This window comes from Pomacea canaliculata, linkage group LG13 (assembly GCF_003073045.1).
Source record: "Pomacea canaliculata isolate SZHN2017 linkage group LG13, ASM307304v1, whole genome shotgun sequence".
In the NCBI taxonomy this organism is placed as follows: domain Eukaryota; kingdom Metazoa; phylum Mollusca; class Gastropoda; order Architaenioglossa; family Ampullariidae; genus Pomacea; species Pomacea canaliculata.
The window spans coordinates 11,331,025-11,351,887 of NC_037602.1; the positions used below are offsets into that span (position 1 = coordinate 11,331,025).

Sequence of the window (20,863 nt, forward strand, 5' to 3'; positions counted from 1 at the left end):
ATTATCCACAATGTTCTCTCTGGTAGAGGTTTCACTTACATCCTCACATTCTTGAACATTGGCTGTTCTGGCATTCATATCTCCACATAACAGAATATAAGAATTATATAAGTCAGTAGCGCATTGCTCAGTTCCGTGGATATAACTGATTCAATCATCTGATAGTATGGTGAGCCTACAGTTGGTAGGTAATCAAATAACATAATTAAATCCCTTAGGGCTTAGTCCATCACAAGGGTTTTGTCCACTTGCAAGCATCTAATAACAACAACAACAACAACAACAACATAAAAACAAGTGATTTATATATAGCATATAATCACCTTCACAAAGGAACACGCTATCAGCTGGAGGCAGGTAGGAGACATGGACAGAACAGAAAGCACAGAAATAGAAACAGCCATGCAGACAAGCATATAGTGAATGTTTTAAAATACTTTGTACAAAACAAACGTTTTTTTTTCTATCAGGTTTATGAGAATCTTATATATATTGATTATATAATCCCGACCATGTGTGCAGCCTAAGGAAATGACGCCCATACAGTATTAGTAGCAATATTATGTTTATTGCTGTCTACTTTTGCTTTTCTTACTTGCTGATTATTATTTTTTCTTTAAATTGAATATTTACTTTTGAATATTTCCCCCACACGACAGCTGAACGATCGCTTCTATACTGAGTTTTTCAACTCAGTTTCGCCAACACACCAGCCAGTGACCAAAGCCTTGACCTTTAACCCATCACTGAGATGTTTTAAGATGACAACAGTGTGTATGTCTGTGTGAATTTAACCCTAGTCAACTATTGTTTTTAGTCTTGTCCCCGTCCTGCGCGTGGGGTCGGGGACGGGGTGGCGACATTGCAATAATCTACAGACCAAAGACAGTCAAAATCGCGGAAAAATTTAAGCTAATGATGTTTAAAGAAAGGCTGATCCCGAGACAGGTAGACTGAGACGTAAATAATCAGAGGAATATATGTAGATCCTGCCACAAGACGACGATCCAACGAGCTGAAAACTGAGAGGAATCGTTGTTACCTTGCCAGGAAGTCAGACATGTTATCAGAAATGTGGTATGTGTCAGTCAACAGATACAAGACGACGACGACGACGACGACGACGACGACGACGACGACGACGACAACAACAACAACAACAACAACAACAACAACAACAACAACAACAACACTTTTCTCCCTTTCCGCCAAAGCACAAGCTGGAAAATGAATGCTGGGGGACAGGAAAGAAAATAAAAGAAAACGAAGCTTCTCCTGACAGGCTGAGTTGTTATGTTCTCCAGTGAATTTTTTTTCTGTTTTTCTTGTGAAACATCTCTGTTTATTTGTTAAGTTTATTTTATAAATTTTCCTTTATTTGTATGTTGGTTTCTTGTTTCTCTTAAGCTTTCTTTTCTTTTGATTTACTACAGTCGAACTTCTGTAAGTTGACCTTCCGTAAGTCGAAATTCTCCTTAACTCAAATTTTTAAACAATCATTGGTTTGGTTTCCCATTCAAGCAATGCACATTCAACTTCCGTAGCTCAAAATCGGCCTCGCCAACAACTTACACAACTTCAATAATTTTAGGACAGTCAGCATGTTGAAACCATTTAGAAATACGTCGGAAAGTGTAAAATCTATACTCCTCCCCCATCGACCGTGAAGGAGGCAAGAACCACGATGAATGAAGTTCGTTCATTGATCAGCCGCGCCAAGATATAGCCATGAACATTATTGGCTCGCTGTCATCGACTTGTTTATTTGAAAAGAAATGAAGACGTCAGACGTCCATAACAGACTTCTGTCTACGATGATAAATAACGAGTATACAATTTGTCTATACGACCACTCAGTACTGTTGAATCCGCTTTGCTTCTCCTAAACTTCCAGCCTGTTTAGCTGATACTTTGATGAAATGTTTTCTTTTTTGCTTTGACTCTGTGGATGTTGACTGCCCACCGAGACAACACTCAACTCCGCTGCTACCGTGCTGGTCATCGCAAACAGCCTCCTTCGAAAAAAATACCCTACCTGCTCCACCTCTCGTCCTTTCTCTTTGGCACTACTTTTTCACCTGCTTCTGGTACTTTGATAGCTTTGCTGTGTGTTATCAACTCTCTATTGGATCATATTTCCCATATATCTTATCTGAATTTGATAATCTCTAACGTATTGAGCTTTTTAATCTCTCTCGTAGGCAGACCAGTCACTGGTGTGAATTGAAATTATAGAGTTTGTCACCGGCTACGAGCGTCCAGAACAAACTTACAGTCTTTATTTTTTAATCTGAACTGTATGATGTGCGCGATTACAACAACACACTAAATGGAATCCCACCCACCCCAAATACTTCTTGGGAATATTAATGTGCATTTCTACAACATGTCCTGACACTTTCAAATGTCAGAAATGCTGCCAACTCTCCGTTTTGTCCAGTTCGTGTCGCAGCCAATACACAGAAGAGAATCCAGACTGGGTCATACATCGACCTGATGATCGTTAGTGCTGTCAGTCGATGTTTCTCAAGATCTCTCGTCTGACCACTATTGTATACTGATCAGACTTGGTTGCAGACATCCATCATCGGCACAAGTTTTTAAGACTCACTCTCTAAGCAATATCGATAAACGAGCTTTCATTCAGCTGCAGAGGGTGGTGCGCCAGCCACTATGTATCGATCACCTTGACTGTGTCCTGCATACAATTATCGATTGATGATCGTGCCCCAGGGTCTGACGTCTGATACGCCAGTTCAATGTACACCTCGATATTCTCAGATCAGTTAATTTCAACTCCAGAACCTGAAGCGCACTCGTCGGTGAGCTGAACTGGTTTGGCTGAAGACTGGACTCACCATCCACAGAGGAAATGACACGTTGGCACATTGTGTACTCAGCCAAAAACATGTTCACTTCCAGAAACTTGCACTCTTTCCAAGAAGCTGTTTGACATTCGATCGTTCCTGGGCTTAATGTCAGCACCTGACATCCCTTGCGGTGTCCTACCTGGATGCTCTCTCACCCAGTTTCGACTAAGTTTCCGAGGCTTATCATTCTCGAAGCCAACAACTTGCCAGTTTGACCCAATGCCCACAAATCTTTTTCTAGAATGCTTAAATGTTTTACTTCTTGCCATTACAAATATTGTTAATGTCAGTTTGTCAACAGATGTTTTTCTGTCTTTGTTTAAAACTAGTCTGGTGAGACCACTTATTAAGGAGCCCATGTCAAAAGTGGTTTTGACACAGTTCTTGACTTACAGGGGCACCACCTCCGCATTGGACACTATCGACCACTCTTTGCTCCTTCAAAGATTTCGCATCCTCTACGGAATTTCTGGATCCTCACGGGCATGTGGCATGGTTCAACTCCTAACAGATAAGATCCAGACTGTGTTCGTCAAAAGTCGAACATCAAGCTCTGCTCTTCTTTTTTAGAGGTCACAGTACTTGCTTCGTTCTTGGCCCCATTCTGTTCATGACACAAAACCGTTTTCTCATCAGTCCTTATGCTGATGATGTGCAGCTGTACTTCTCTACCCAGCCGAGTCCTACTCAGCTCTTCACACATTCGAAGCCCGTATTAGTGACGGAAACATTGGATGGCACAGAACAAATAAACTCATTTGCCCAAATGAAATTTTGCTAGTCAGGGTTATGCTCTGATATTTTTCATGATCGCAGTGGAGTATCAGTCTCATGTGAACAGTTTTAACAGCGACTTGTCAAAATCCTGGTATTCTTCGGACTGATAAAAAAGCTTTTTATTAGTTGGAGTTGTTATATAATAGTAACTTGAATATGCATTTATAATTAGTTTTTCTACATTTATCGTGTAGTTTTATTGAGTACTGTACCATATTTTTTCATAAATTTAGATGGCCTGCAAGAGGCAGATTTAGTTGTTTATAATGAAAAAGAATGTGCAAATGTCTGGGCCACTGCATGAGTGTTGAGTGTGAGCATCTGCAACATTCCATGATTTTTAGGGCTCTCTGAACTGTCGAAAGGAGGTCAAACTTACTGTCACCGATTATTAATTAAGACAGCAGACCTCTCCAGAGTCGCCCTTCGATGGACTCCAGACGGCCGAAGAAAACGAGGCCGCCCAAAGGAAACTTGGAGAAGAACAGTGGAAAGGGAGATGAAAGGAAAGGGCTGGACATGGGGTCACCTTAGCGGGTTTCAGCCGATCGACATCGGTGGCGGACTCTGGTTGAGGCCTTATGTGCCCTGATGCACGAAGAGGAATAGATAGAAAAGCACATTGAGATTACAAAGTGCAGGGAATGAAATACGACAGGTTGGGATGCAAGCAGGAAAGGAGCTAATTAGCTCAGCAAATGAAATGGCAAAATCTGGAAATCTAATGTTACAGTACTGTCATTGACTTACCCTACGTTAATATCACTGAAAACTGTGAACAAAGAGAAATGCGACGTATGTAGTGGGTTGTGGTTGAAACCAATGCAAATTCCCACTGTCAGATCTTCACCAACACTGGCAGGAATATTCTTGTTGTCTGTGGTTGAATCATGCACTATGTGAAGCTGGTGTTGGATGCCCTGCATGTTTCTCTTTGCAAAGATGTTACCAGTGGATCCAAAAGAAAAAAAAATATCACAGGGAAGAAATTTCAGCATAGCCCTACTTTTGGGACATTGTCATAATTTGACTGTAACCACACAGACAGGAAGGGAGGAAAAAAGCTAGCAAATGAGTTGTTGGCACCACAGCAATTTTGATACCATTTGAAATCTGGTACCATGTTGCAAAATATGAGCTGTCAACTTGTAGAACTGGGGAAGGAACATCAAAAGCACAGGTGTTTCAATATATTACTACTGTGACACCACACATAAATAAGTTCCAGTAAAAGCAGGGTACACTGGCTAGTTTGTTGTAAAAGATTTTAATGGGACATTCTAAAACACAAAAACTGGAATTTTAGCAAAAGAATAAACATTATTGCAAGTAGCAATCATACTTTGGTTTTTTCTCTCTTGAGGACACCACCCTAATGATGTTAAAAGTAAAAACAGCCTTAATAGAACGTTAATGTCAAATCAGCAATTAGTATAGTTTTATTTCATCATAGGAACTAAATTATTTTGGGAGCAAAAACAAAAAACCCCAAGAAAATGGTTCCTGCCTAAGATCAATATGACATAAAAAGCAACAACCCTGGCCAATACTTTCTACACATAACATCATCAAAACTTAGTTCACAACTGTGTTGAATTAAGGTCATAAAACACAAATCTAAAAAGTAACTCGTGATTTTCTTGAGAAAACTGCTGACATCTATAACAAAAGTGCTTTTACTTTCAAACTATAGTTCCATTATAGTTGCAGATTTAGTATCTAATGAATTGATTTTTAAGAAATCCTATTTATCTGCGTTCTGTAAGCAATAAATTGAAAAGAGTCATACATCGATTTTTGTTGTGGTTATTTTCTCCTCTAGATCCACTGTTTAGCCTAGGTGCTCACAACGGCCAGTGGACTGGGTCACTAAGGTACAATGGTCAGGTTTGGAAGAACAAAAGCTATATATGAGAGATTTATGCTTTAATAGTGCCCTACAAGAAACCACATCCTATATTGCAGCAGCAGCAAAACCATAGGTAAGCAGGCATATCTCCAAGCCAACATAAAGCAGACTAGTGAGCATGCACACAATACATAAAACCTTTGATACAAAGCAGTCTCTGGTTGTACGCTGGGTATTTCAAGGGAGAGGGCCTTATCGATAGCTCCACTGCCTCTACCATTAATACATGACTCTTGCCCGGCAGTTTCAAAGCATACACCCCTTGATAAGAAACAAACTCTTGTACCCTTCCCCTTATCTCAACATATAAATAAATCTCTGAATTTTGGATCTTCCTAAGTTTCGGTAACTAACTCTGCAATCAGTTTTGGTTCATGCGTACACTGAAATAGCATAAATAGGGGAATTTCAAACTGACCTTGATCAAAAGAGATCAGGGTTGCTTTTTTAGCTGTTGTCTGCCGACACCTTCATGTTCTTCCACAACCACTGAAGATTAGGTTATAAAAATGGGATCATCAAAAGATGGTAATTCCATCTGGCATAATTTAAACACACACATACACACAAAAACATACTTCCATAGCCAGACAGAATTGATTCCCCCCATGAAACACTCAGCAGGGATATGTAAAGTTTTTCTTCCTTTTTTTTTCTTTGTTTGGCTGTATGATTATAGTGGAGGATATTATATCTCCTTTATAAAGTCAATGATTAATTTTTATGGAAAAAATTTGTATATTTATTTTTAAGTGATACATTGCAATAAAAAAATAATGGAGTATATGAATTCTGCAAGGGAAGTGAGGATTGGGTTTTGAAAAAGCTAAGACTGAGGAGGATTATGTGTCTATTCCAAGGATGCTGTTACAGTTACACCTTAGAGCTCTTCTTCAAAGCATCTGGGTGGAGTAACTGCTTGTAGCATTTTGAACACAAAGAAAGAGTCTCCTTGCTACCATAAAAGGGACAGTCCTTTGAGGCACATTTACTTCTGGAAATGCTACTAGTAATCATACTCAAATCTTGCATGTTGTCATAGCCAAGAGGCTGAGACTGTACCCGTGGCAAAATGAAAGCCATATTGCCCGTTGACACCGACTGCTGACGGTTCATACTGTGCACAGGTGTCAGAAGGCCTCTTGTATCATCATTCTCAGACACAGTCTGTGGATGTGGCGTGTAGAATTTAGACTTTCCACACAGGTATACTTTATCATTATCTGCTACTGATCCACCATGAGGAGGAAGGCCTTTGCTACGGCCTGGGAATGTATTGTAAGAAAATTGCCTCCTTTGTGCTGCAAGATTCGGAGACTTTTGCACATTGATGTGTGAAAGACGCTCGCCACTCTCTTCATGCAACCTAAAGCCAGCATTAGCACATAGTCCACTCTTTGCTGCAGGATACAATTCTAACTTGGACTGTAATTCTTCTCCCATTTGACATTTCTGCTCACAGCATCTGTCAAACCGTTTTTTGGCATCCTTCAAATAATTTTTCACCATTTCTTCCTGGGCTTCAGAGTGACAAACAGACAGTACAGCACACAAGACCAGATGGTCATCCTGTGTCCCTCGACTGGTTGCAAGCATGGTGATGAGGTTGGTGCTACGTGCCAATCCAGTCCCAACATTTACTGTTTGCTGTTGATGTCCATGCTCACACTCTTCAAAACCTCCATTTCCTTTAGCAGTAGCCTTACTTGGGGCCAGGTTATTTCCAATGTTTTTTAGCTTTTTACCAACACTTTTTCCTAAACTGCCAAACTGCTTGGCCACCACGCTTGGTTTATAGTCTTTCTTTCTCTCCTTCCCTTTCGAAGAAATTATCAGTGGCACTTTTTCTGTGTAAGCATTCCCACAGTCGGACTGATGACTCGCATCTACACCCTGGATAGTAGTGACAGTTGACAGATCTGCTGGACAAGGTTGGTCTGAAAAGAAAGGCAGCTGCTTTATATCCATATATTGCATAAGGAGTTTCAGATGTTCTTCAGTTTGACTGATCTCAGAAGGTTGTTTACTGGGTTGCATCCAGTCAAATTCCTTCCCAGGGTCATAAGAGAAGTGCAGAGGCAACAGGTTCATACTTGGGTCCACAACAGGAATAGCCACTGAAACAGCAAAGCAATTCATTTAAATACCTGTCTTCTAAACTATTTTTGCTATTTTGAGAGTAAAGACAGCAAATAAAATGTGAGAGTTTCTAGTTTGCAAGAAATTCCCCCTTAAGACAAATTAAGTGATAAACAGGATTTGAATGAACTTCATCCTATTGTATTCTGTTTATTACAGAAATCTGCATTAAGAAAACAAAATTATTAAGCTCACATGGCAAATGTGCATTGTGTCATATGTGCTGCGTGCCACAGGAACTAGCGCTGAAAAATGAGCAGCATCGTATGTCAGTAAGAGCGGTGAGGAGTAGCAGCTGGCACTATTGCATTCCACAGGCAGGTAAATTCCTCCAAAAGGAATGGGTGCTAGATCTTCTCCACTACTGTCTTTCAGAACAGTATCTGCCACAACAATTATGGGGCGTTGTAACACATGAGCCAATACAAAGACGTGGAACTCCTCCAGGCTTTCATAGACCACTGGCTCTGATTCAACAATGCTGAAACAATTAACATACCGACACAAATGAAGTAAAAGTTAACAGTTCATAACTATTATAACCAAATGATATAAAAACACTTTTGAATTTCACAGTCTTGGTCAAGGAGATGGGTGAAATTGCAATGGGTTTGAAAATTAGGCAATTAACAGGAACAACAGTTATCCTGATATTCAGACTGACGTTAACAGCACAAATACCAAGTATTCTAAACATTGCTTGTCATATACTCTTATGTAGATAATTTGGTTTTTTTCAATAAGTTTAACAGAAATAAATATTTTAGTCTTGTTTTCAATGACAGCATTTACTGTTATACAGGCTAGACACATTAACAAATAATAATAATAAATGCAAAATTTGTAAAGCGCATACTCCCACTTCTAAGGAGCATGCTCTTAGCGCTTCAGAACAAGAACAAAACATGGACAGCATAGGAGGGACAGGAAAACGAATAACATATGAACTATAAAAGAATAAACAACCGTACTAAATGAAGAATAAAATCAAATGCAGAAAACATAAAGAGGAACCAAATAACAAGAACAAGAGCTGAGAGTAGCATGATATTACAAAAGGAAGGGTATGAGAAAGGACTAGCATTATGGGAAAGGTTGACAGGAGTAATGCTCATGGAAGAGGTGTGGTTTCAGTGGATGTTTACATGATTAGAAATGGGAAGAGATAAAATGTATGACCAAAGGCCTGTGCACAAGGAAGAAAGACTCTGGTTTATTATCTGTGAATGTAGCTTAACCTGAGAGATTATAATTTCTACTGAGGAAATTAAAATAGCACATCACAACATAAATGTTTTTATTCAAAAGAAAATTTTCTGCAGCTTTTCATACATCATATCTATAATGATAATTTGGAAACAAATACTGTGAAAACGAAATCTGATTAAAAAAAAAAAAAAAAGGAATTACTTGCGTGTGAGAGGGCTGTCACAACAACTACTGACACTGTTTCGACTATTATTTGGCAAACCACGCGGTGAAGGAGAAGCAAGTCGTAGAATATTATCCCACTCTGCCTTCCATTCTAATTCACTGAGCACCAGCCCTGACTGAAAAAAGGCAACTTTTAACACATTTTACAACAAACTGACAATATAGCAAAATTACAATGCTTACTACATGATGTTAAGTAGTGAATTTCCATATCTAACCCTTATCAATACAGAGTAATCTCTGTATGCTAGGATTGGCTCTGTGTGTACACCTACACAGATTGGGTGACCTCTGTTCACTGTCGTGGGTAGTTCACAGAGGTAAAATCATTAAACAAAAGAATTCCTGAAGATATTCCTCAGGACCTGTCTGAGGTCTCCTTTTATTCTTAGTACATGTATACATTAAGCAGATAGCTGAATGGTCAGAGCACTGGTGTTTGAACCCAGAGGCATTTCAGTTCGATACCCATGTGATGAAGAGTACTTCTTCCAGTCCACCAATGCCAGAAGGTGAAACCAACTCTTAGAGGGTTGGGGAAGGTAAGGCAGCAAGAAAGAGATGGGTACTATTGACAAGCAACTATTATATTCTTATTATATTTGTGTGTATAAACCCAATGTTTAGATGAAGCAACAAATTTAGACAAATTATGCAGATGTGCTGACCGACAAAAAGTGAAATTGAATGTGAATTTTTGGTGTTATTTAAAGTTTGCATAGATGCTAATTTATTACTTGTTGGTGATTTCTCTTACCAAAATGGCAATTTCACTGATATTTTTTATCTTTAATGTTTAACATAATCTATGAGTTTTGAATCTGCTATACAGTAATTATTGAAAAGTAGATAAAATTATTTTTTAATTATATTTGGAATTATTTTAGCCTTTTTATAAGTATACACCAGTTGCAACTGAATAGCAAACAAACCACTTTTTACTCTCCTTCTTTCAAACTTTTTTTTAAGATCTCTCCAAATACATTTATTATCAAGAGGTGTAATAGTATTTTTATTATATTAATGCACTCTACCTCTATTTTCATTTTGTATTGCTAAATTTTATCAGCTTTTCAGCATGCAGTTTAAATAACTTGCTTCTTTTTTATGTCGAAATGTCTATATGTAAAAAAAAGTATACGGCCATTTAAGTAATAAATAAATGACAAAAAAAATGCATACCCCTCATCAACAGAATGGTTATAGTGAAAACATGCTAAATCCAAAGTTAAAATAGGACGATCGACAGTTTTGTTACTGTTCCTAGTTATTAAGCAAAGTTTTTAAATGTCTTTGTCAAATTACAATCACATAGGTAGCACCTATAATTTACTTTTCACACTTGACTGATGCAGCCCTTTTAGCTATTTGACAGTTGCTCCTTTACCAATAGTCTGTCTACACTCACCTGCCTGTTTACAATGTCTTGCTGCCAGCGCCATCGTCTGTACAAGTTCTGACACAATGGTTCCTTGGTCAGCATTGAATGTAATGCATTTCTCAGAATAAGCTGTCGGTCATGGATGCCCCACATTGCTGGCACAAAGAAACAGCCCTCAAAACTAAAAATATCTTGATGATTACAAACATCTTTTTGGGCTTTGCATGTTAATTAGTCAAAATTGCAGTACAGGAATAAGACTAAAAATAGACACATGCAAATGGCATCACATTCTATCTGTCAAATTGCAATTATACATTTTCTATCACTTACTCATGCATGTGCTTGCACATACAAAATGTAGATATATTTACCACAAACTTTGTACCAACAATTATAAGAGTCGGACCTCTTTTCATAAGTGTCTGGAAACAACTAGCCAATACAAACCATTACACCAGCGGTTCTCAACCTTTTACTTGTGACGCCCCCCTGATGAACAAAGGTACGTCCGCACGCCCCCCTTAGCCAGCAATGTAAGCTAATTTCACTAAAACCAGTATAAGCAACTTCAAAAAATGACCACCTTCGCGCCCCCCTTGTAAGCACGTCGGCGCGCCCCACAGGTTGAGAACCACTGCATTACACCATCACATCATCTTTCAAGCATGTTTCTGACATGCCATTTCAAATAAAGAAGTTAACAACATATCTTGTCCTGAAGCATTTCCAACCAGTTTTAAATCTTTCCCTCTTGTTGAAAATATTTTAAAATAATTTTTTGTCAAGCCTCATAACACAAGAAGTGCTATGATTTATTTTAATAATTCTGGTCAACATCTTGGAATCATCACTACACAGAAACAGCCTTGGCATGTTGTTGATTTGTTGTCTGCCTGCCTGCTTGTTAGTCAACACACATTTTGGACACGTGGATCTGCATTTGACACACTGGACTGCCGTATCTTTCTTCAACATCTTTGTCACATTTTGTCTGGCATAAATCTGTTTGTTTTAACTGGCCAACAGTACTTAGTGTGCTAGTGCTAAAGGGGTAATATTGAAGACTTCTGATTTGAAGTGTAGTCCACTTAACCCTTTGGGCCATGATTGTGGCTTTGCCTGGGAAGCACTGGGGAGGCAATTTTCATTACTTTTACTGCAAAGTTAAAACTTTCTCCTTTCCAAAATTGTATAAGTTTCTTGATATAATGTTTACCTGAGAGTAGTCTTAATAAAAAACAAACTTCACCCACTGTCATCTTCACAGTCTTCAGTTATTAGCTGGTCTTTGTAATACAGTCAAATCTCCCTACTATGCCACCCCGCTACTATGCCACTCTCGGTATTATACCACTTTTGCTCGGTCCCGACTATAAATTCAATGTAAAAAAAAATTTACTATGCCACCCCCTACTCTCGCTACTATGCCACTTTTTTGTGACTGTTAAAAGACACAAGTTGTAAAATTCCGCGCAGTGCTCGATTATTATACTGTATGGTAGTGTGGGACATCGCAGTTAGGTGGATGGAACATAGTACGCACACAGGGAGGGTGGAGGCTTGCAATGTGGGAGGGGGGTGGTCGCTGGCCGGGTGACAGCCACGTGACAAAGGGAAGGTGTGAGGGGGGACTAGCGACAGGATGCAGGTGCGCGGATGTGGTTGGGAGGGGGAGGATGAAGAGGTGAGGGGGAGAATGAGAGGAGACAGCTAGCGAAGCCGACGATTCTTGAGAGCTTTGGACCAGACCTGGGCAAAGGCCTCCTGTCTCTGACCGGCCCGCCAGCCAGTATATATACTATACATACAGTATTAGGTAAAACTGAGTTAACTATATTAGTCCGGCCCTCTAAAACCATCCCAATTTCTCATGCGGCCCCTTGGGAAAATTAATTGCCCACCCCTGCTTTGGACTGACGGGTAACTTGAACAAATAAAGCCGTTTTTACGAACCCTCTCTACTATGCCACTCTCGCTACTATGCCACTATTGCTCGGTCCCGGTAGGTGGCATAGTAGGGAGATTTTACTGTACTTACACTTTCATGCAGTGCTCAGTGAGTTAAAGGCTTTAAAGTACTAAAGCATTTCTTATCCAGTCAGAGGCCATATGTTCACAACTGATAACTGCAGGAATCTGGTTCTCTTCTCAGCTTTCATAGTGTCTTTGGCCAAAACATGCAAATGTTTATTAAAAAAACAGCCCCAACCCAAAACAAACTAAAGATTATATAACAAGAGAGATATCCCTCCAACAGGAAGGATATGCTGTCTGTATTTTGAAATTCTCTGGTAGTGAGTCAACCATTTGACATTGACTGACACGTCATCTTTGAACAGCATACTGATAAAATCTATAAGGCCATTCTAGTGAATTTAGAACGAATAGCCAAGTTAGCACAGATGATCAGCAGAATGAAATGTCATCTCACCTCTCTAGGTAGGGGACACTACCATTGGTCTTGGTATGGCCTTTCTGATAGCTTAGGGGAGAACAAGAATTCAGCCATAGTAATAAACTGAGCTGGCTGCTTAGGTCCTAAGCTACAGAGGCCTAATAAGCAGATCAACTTTCATTTTGACAGTGACAAAAGGAAGAGCACTTATGAAGAAGGAACTGGCTGATAGCTATTCCTGCAGTCAATAGTGTGTGTGATAAGCCAAAAAGTTGTTTCCCATTTTTTCACTGGGGAATGAATTAATTTAGATGCCTCCAAAGACATTGGACACAACCACAGCTAATATACCAGGTACAAAATCCACAGAAAAGTAGTCTTTGCACGACTCACAGAGTAGAAGAGTGGCCTTTGATGACTGCCATTATTAGCTTGACAATTAAGCATGGTCTCAAGCTTGCTAGCTGGCACCTGCAGTGGCTACAATCAAGGAGGGCATACCCTAGACAAAGCATACACAGATGCTGTCACCAGTTTGCTCTACAGTACATGCTATGGGTCAAGTAAAAAACCTATTGGCAGACGTACTGATGCTGCTGCATGTCTAGCACACAAGACTTGTGTTTCCCAAATTATCATTTCATAATACTTTTTTTTTAAAAACCTGTCGATAGAACAAGTAAATTTGAGTCAAACCAGGGTGCAGGCAACATAAACTGTTATAAAATAAAATCACAAAATGTTTTGGATGTAGTTTAGCTCAAAAGGCATTATGTGTCCAACTGTTGGCCATTTTAAAAGCTGTTGATATGTAGAATTCACATGGTGGGAAGGTGCTAACTCTTGTGTTGTGTGATTTAATATTGGATTGAATAAATAGGTTACCAAAAGTTGCTGCTCTTTGTCATCTTGAAGAAATGTCAAAACCAACATCTAACAGTAAAGTTATGGTTATTAGAAAAATAAGCACTAGCAGGTCACCTAAGTGCATTTCTCTCTCTCTCAAACACATATATATATATACACGTTTTACCCAAAGAAGCAGCATGAAGCAGGCAATTTCCATCTCCAGAAGTAGCTAGTGGTATTAGTCGTTGACACAAACCAATTTCAGCCCACCAGTTGAGGCGTCCTGTATAGATAAACTTCTGTCTTAACTGATATGTTCATTAAGATCAAAATAGCAGTAAAAATAACTTTAAAATGTGCAAACATTCTCCCAGCCTTGCAAATGTGCTTGAAGCAAAAAAAAAAGTATCTCATCTCTTTTTCATGCTCTCTCTTTTGACCTAAAACAAAGTCACAAACGACTAAGCCATCTATATTTCACAAGATTCTGGTGTGTGCCATATATTTAGAGAATAAAACATACCAGCTTGTTCTAGGGATATAAGAGTTGATGTTTCTATTAGCTCTTTTTCCAGGAAAGCCTGAAAGTCTTCAGGAAAGTCTGTGATATTGGGCAGCACAAATGACTGAATATACATATGATCATGGCTGTTCTCTTGGATATCATGCAGAACACTAGACCGAGCATCAGAAACTAGAAACTCATTTTCAAGAATGTTGGAAAATCCTCGCTTCAGCTTTGGATCTGAAACAAAGGATGTAGTTTGATATGATACTGTGAGGATGATGAAATGAAAAATTTCCACATTATGATCATAATATCTTTTTTGTATTTTAATGTAAAATGTTCTTGATATCTTGCATTATTTATAATGCAAGCCATGAAAAAAATGAATCATTGGATTGATGTAAAAAAGAACATCACCTCATCTGAAAAATGATCAAATTAAAGACACTGAATGGAAAAAATTGTAAAGAGACATATCCTGATAATGTCTAAGAAATAAAAAGGAAGTGAAATTAACATTTCTGCAAGTGAAAATGGAAGAACAAAATAACCATTCCTAAACATCGAATCTTAAGGCCAATGTAACCAAAAGCTTATTATTTCACTTATTATTAACATATTGTTTTTTGAAAGTCAGTTCATCCAGCAGGTCAGGGACACGTGTATTACCCTTACTTCACAATTATATCTCATGGTCTGCCAACATATTTCGCATAGCAGGCAGCTGACACATGGGTTGCTGCACTTTCATTTATTAATGACAGCCTAGGGATTTTCACATTTTCCAGACCTAGGAAAGGAACTAATGGAGAGAATTCCCACAAGCAGATGTTGAAGACAGACAAAGGCAGACATCCACTTTAACAAATATATATATATTACTGATGTATGATCATGTAAAATTTCCAAAGCAAGAAAGATTTACCAACTGAAGTCTTGTTTGTTTGTTTTTTGGTCAAAAACACATCCTCCATTAACTGATAACACAAAGAGAACCATGAATACACATTCTGTATTTTGTCTGTGGTACTATTTATATGTATGATTTCAACCCTTTCCAGGGTTGTAGCAATTAGAACCAATTCCCTGGTTTTTCCACAATATTTCCAACACCATCTACAAAAAATGATGTCGTTTCCTAATTTTATCCTTTACAAATGTAATATTTTGAAGTAAAAAGGAACCATTCCAAGTAAAACAATGTTAAATTTATATACTTACATATATATAGCATAATAATAATTCTATATAATACTGTACAAAATACCCTTGAATAGAGCCATCAGAGGCTGATGAAAACAAGTATGCATACATGGAAAAGGTGGGAAAAAAAACCTGCAAGTAAATCTTTCTAACTAGACTGGAAGTTAAGAGATTTGGGTAGATCTAAGTTCATTCAAGATTATATTATAATAATGCTTTTAACACCATGTTAATTCAGCATCTAAGCTGGTAACTATGACTTACATGACTCACTGGAAGAGCCTGACTTCACATTAGAAGACAATGTTTGGATGTTTTCACTGCCAATAGCTGGATTTATAATCTCTGTTTTTTCTTTGCTTGGCTGGATGGCTATCACCTGCATTCATCAGAAGTTTTACTAGAGCTATTAAGCCTATATACATTACTGTAAGTGGGGTATAAATCTTAAATGTGCTTTATGTGTAAATACAATAGTTAACTAAAGAAACAAAGTATTAAACAAAAGAGATAGTTTTAAGTGCAATCAACCAACTGGCATACACGAAAAAACTCATAAACAAAACCTTGTAGCAAAGATAGGATTAAACTAAGATGACAGAATGAAATTGACATGTTCAGGTAAAAAAAAAAACACTTTCAAAATATTTTAAAACATTACTTAACTAAATGAGTTACACACTTCAAATAATTTAATTTGTAGAGAATACTTCCCTGTATGGAGGCAAGTTCAATGCGATATAAAACAAACAAACAAAACTGAAAGTTAACCATAGAATGAAGATTGGCAAACATGAAAAAAATAATGAATAAGGATCACACAATATCCCAAATGAACAAAGTGCATGAATGAAGAAGAGGAAATCGCATGGAAGAGTTTGCATGATTTTGAAAAATATTTCTAGAAGACATGGATTGTTAAGCCAGATTTGAAACCTTCTTATATAGTCAAGGTTTGAAGAGATATGGGTAGATGATTCCAAATGGTAGTGCTGGGAAAGGATAAAAAGCATCTGCTGAATTTCTCATATGATGTGTGGTACAGAGGAGAGGTCAGCATTAGCATACTAAAAAGAGACCAACTCTGGAGGTAAGGCATCAGTAACTCAGATAGTTCTACTTTTGCAAAGTTTTATTGTGAATAAACACACCCTTGAGTTACACCCATCCAGGATCATGACTTAACTGAAATGAGTGCTTTCACAAACAATGAAACTATAGTAAAACTTTATAGGTTATAAAAGAATACACCACAACTACTTTCATGAATGTGTACTGTTGAGGTAACATATTGATTTTTTTAAAAATATTATGTTATAGTGGATATTGCGCACCTTCACTGCGTGAATGAAGGTCTGTGATGAACATCAATACCCTCGACAATTGTGATACCAGTAACTTACAGAAAATAAAGCATTCCTGTGTTCAAAGCTCTGTTAAGAAACCCTACTATAAGTGAACAAAAGAAATAAAATGAATCCAGCTTCATATTTAAAAGGATTGTTATCACATACCATTTTCTTCCTGTCAAAGAGATAACATAAATCCCATGTCAAAACTTACACTCAAACCTTTAGGCACAAAATAATTCAAGAGAATTACTAGGTTCTGCCCCCAAAATGCTGAGTGAAATGTGGAATCTCAAGTAATATGAGACGATGAACATTAGAAAATGTGAAGACAAAGTCCCAGTTCAAGTTTGACATAATTTTCTTACCTTCTCATCATAAATTGGGTGATGAACTGATGTTGCTGCATGGTGGTGCTGAGAACGTGATGATGTCTGACTGACTGACTGTGGGTACGAAACTGTACGACCTTCCATCCGAATAGGGATGACCCGTTCAACAGGTGTGTGAGCAGGAGGTAATGCAACTCTCAGTCCTTCTATCCCTTGTAGAAAGTTGCCAGTGGAACTCCTGCATGCAGTAGAAACTGGAGCTCGAACTTCTTGAGGATCAAACTCTACTGCAGGACCAATACTCTTGGGCATTTCTCCTGAAGATGGTTGAAAATATATTTGAGAAATTAATGTTGGACTTTCAGATTTGTGGTGAGATGCACACTGAGTGATTTCCCTTGTTTGCTGACCTCTGCTGGAATTTATTAGCATCTGTTCAATTTCTCTGTAGCTACTGGGCATGTTCCATTTGTTGCCTAGAATCAACACAAAAAAATGTAAACAGAAAAAGAATTTTTTTTTTTTACAAATATATATATGAACTTGAAAACGCTTTAATTTACTATTATTTGAGTAGCTAGCAGGTTATTAATTCAAACTTATTATTAAAATATTTGCCATAATCTATAATAAATATATTATAAAGAAACATATAATCTTCATCATCTGATGACAATGATGATGACAATAATCAACTTTATTGGTCCCAGTAGGCTATTTAAACATGGGAAGGTGCTCTAGTTATAGTAAGTTAAAAGTAAAAGTAGAACAAGTTCACTGCAAGGTGGACCATCAAGATAAACATTACCACAAGAAAGGAAGGCAAATCATATATATATGCTATAATACAAACAACAACTTGCATCAAGAATAATCATGTGCACATCTACAACACACACACACACCACTGACACTTCATCTGCATGGTCACATACTCCAAGGACTGTCCCTCTTATTCCCAATATTGCAGATTTTTGGATTATAGTGGTTCAAGAAGAAAAGAACTTTGAATATTACATACAGAAGGTAAATAAAAAATTTGAAATGTTTATTAAATAGTAAAAGGTACAATTTGAAACATAATAAAAAGCAATAAAAATGAAATAAGCAGGCATGGGTGCTTAAACTTACGTGCTAGAACACTGTATGCCCATTCCTTGTCAGCACCTGTGTTTTCACAAAATTCTAAAACAAGCTTTTCCTGTTCTTTGGTTGTTGCCATGGTATAAAACAGCTATTCTTAAGTTTTCAAGCCATGCCAGATTTAACAGCCTTGACTGAAACAAAGAAGTTAGTAAAAAAAAATTGTTAAATTCTAATATGTGTCACATTTTTATAGAACTATAGGATCTTGGGCCAAAGTTAATAGACTAATCCATTCTTAATAATAATAATACAGTCCATTTATATGTGACAGAATGCTAAAACAGACATTTAACCAAGCTTACAGCCAGACAGTATTCACAAGCATAACACCATGTGTATCAAAAACCTACATAAGTTATCTTACAAGCTTTAAGAATAAACAAATAATAAAAAAATATCTCATACATAGAACCATAACACCCTGCCCCCAAATTCACTTTGACATGGAAAGCTGCAAGATGAAGCATTGCAGAAATTTTCAAGATCCAAGTTAGAAGCAAATCCACTGTCTTGAGTATGGCAGGGTTTGTTTGTTTTTCCTCAGTTCTACATACCATGCTGCTTGAGGGAATAAACCATAGTATGATAACGCTTGTACCTGAGTTTGCTAACACTAGGTATGAAGACACTAAGAATGGCCTCATGGCTTTCAGACTGAGGGAAAACTTTATCAACTTATCAAGCCATTTAAGAGAAGTATGGTTTATGCACTAACAGATTTCTCCAAACTGCATATTAAAGACTACCTGATCACGATATACAAATGGAAATAAGCCTTGTGCTTGGAGGTGCACAGACCCTCCACTAATGCCTTATATAGGAAAGACCTATACCTAAATATAGCTAAGAACAACCATGGAAAGATGTTCAACTTTGCTATTTTGCACACTGTTATACACTGTACTGTTCAAAAGGAATATTTCGTATTACCTTGCTGCAGTAATCACCAAGGGCCACAATTTTCTATTTGGAAACTGAAACTGAAAACACTGTCCTGCACTTTATTGCTCAGAGGAACATTCCGCATTACAATGCTGAAGAATCACCGAGGGCCACAATCGTGCACTAAACAAATACAGTATTGAATTAATGCAAATGTTGTGTACGTATTAGAATACTTAAACTGCAGTAAATAAACTTTTCAATTGCTTATGAAGTCTTACTTAAAATGTCCAAAACCAACACCGAAAACTATTTGGACGCAACTCTGAGAGTAGCGGATCCGGGACGCTAGAGGGCGCTGTCGGCAGGAGGGAAGTAGCAGACGGCCTCTGCTGGTGGTGCGAGCTTGAGTACTGTACATGAGTTGATAATTCTGTTTTCGGTTACAGGTCGGAGTTAATTAACTCCCTGGTTAAAGCGTTGTCCAATTCTGCATGGTGCAAGACAATAATATACTCTATACGACCATAAAAGTTTCCGTTTAGACCGGCATCTAGTTTCTGGATGTGTGTTGCCTAACGGTCATGTTTGTTTAGTAAGATGGTGGCTGTACTTGTTTGCACGCTTGTTGGAAATGAGCGGCTGAGCTTGCTGGGAGAGTTCTCATATTGAAACTTTGTGCTTTGCTTAAGATTCATGCCCTCTTTGTACAGTCTACCTCCTCGTTCCCAAGTACACAAGTGGGTCTTCTATGTGTCGGCAAGGTGTAGTTTAACATGTAGATGCACGGTTTCCATTTCGAGTGGGTGGTAACGCCGGGCATGTCATGGATAATGTTTGCAGCAGTCCATTCCTCATTGCTTTTGAGAAATTCAATGGTGTTTTCAACATCTAGGTGCTATCGCTGAACAGATTTTATTTGGGAAGGCTTTTTTACAATTATTTTTTCTTGGTCATTTTTTAAATAGGCATGGTAATATGTAAACATTTTGCTTGCTTGACCAATGTTTAAAAGCTGTTACACGACGTTAGCAGCATCAGAATTAACCTTTAATAATACAGTATTTATCCTAATGTGGGTGTTTTGGTGATAAAGCAAAACATCATGCAGGTCAAAACTTTTGAGCAACAAGAAAAATTATTTTAAGCAGTAAAAAAAAGCGTTCACATTTTTTATGCCTTTTTTCCTTCTGCATACCCACTCTTTTTTTTTAACCTCTTCCAGTTTTTAATTTTTTTCCTAGTTAAGGTCTTAATTTTCAAGTCAGATGTAAGAACAGTTTTTAACGTCTTTGTACATTTAAGTTGCCTTGCGTTTAACAATAATAATAAAAAAATCTTCAGCCTTACTTGCGTTGTTTCGTGTTTCTCTGCCTTGGAATGTATAGGGAGCTGTCCTCTATAACTTTCCAACACCAAAATACTAGCTTCCCAGTGCAGTGTGTATTGTTTTCAGAGGACAGTGCTGCTGGTCTTCTGACATTCAATGTCTTTTGTCAGTCTCCATAGCTTGGTGATGTACATATTTTTCCATGCTCAAGGATGAATTGGTTTGTTCATGACCCAGTCCTCGATTTATTCTCTGCTATTCATTTTCTGGTAGCCCTAGCTGGGTGAGTTTCCGTAAGTTCCCTAGTATTAGAAGTTCCTTGTTTTGCAGTGTGTGAGTATTCCCAAACATGCAGG

General features: G+C 37.9%; 1 protein-coding gene across 4 annotated transcripts; it reads right to left on the minus strand.

The window, feature by feature from the left end:
* Positions 1-4,898: 4,898 nt before the first annotated feature.
* On the minus strand, positions 4,899-19,536 carry LOC112553843 (OTU domain-containing protein 7B-like). Of its 4 annotated transcripts, none has more exons than XM_025221303.1 (10): positions 19,226-19,530; positions 18,281-18,426; positions 17,186-17,625; positions 15,733-15,847; positions 14,281-14,502; positions 13,942-14,040; positions 10,538-10,665; positions 9,106-9,245; positions 7,902-8,176; positions 4,899-7,676 (listed from the first exon to the last, which is right to left on the minus strand). In XM_025221303.1, the coding sequence occupies exons 2-10, from the start codon at positions 18,369-18,371 to the stop codon at positions 6,430-6,432; spliced, it is 2,757 nt and encodes a 918-aa protein (XP_025077088.1). In that variant the 5' UTR covers positions 18,372-18,426; positions 19,226-19,530; the 3' UTR covers positions 4,899-6,429. The 4 variants fall into 4 exon arrangements, with proteins under 4 accessions (XP_025077088.1, XP_025077086.1, XP_025077087.1 ...); XM_025221301.1 differs by having other exon boundaries at positions 7,497-7,673; positions 7,891-8,176; positions 19,459-19,536; XM_025221302.1 differs by having other exon boundaries at positions 7,497-7,673; positions 7,891-8,176; positions 15,742-15,847.
* Between the last annotated feature and the right edge of the window lie 1,327 nt (positions 19,537-20,863).

What these genes read in the sequence shown, in the direction of transcription:
- LOC112553843 (XM_025221303.1), bottom strand. Translation starts at nt 18,371, where the DNA reads ATGGCAACAACCAAAGAACAGGAAAAGCTTGTTTTAGAATTTTGTGAA. An exon ending in AGGCTCTTCCAGTGAGTCAT is followed by an intron (nt 14,503 to 15,732) that starts GTAAGTCATAGT and finishes CCTTTGTTTCAG; the next exon opens with ATCCAAAGCTGAAGCGAGGA. An exon ending in GCTTCATGCTGCTTCTTTGG is followed by an intron (nt 10,666 to 13,941) that starts GTAAAACGTGTA and finishes TCTTTGTGCCAG; the next exon opens with CAATGTGGGGCATCCATGAC.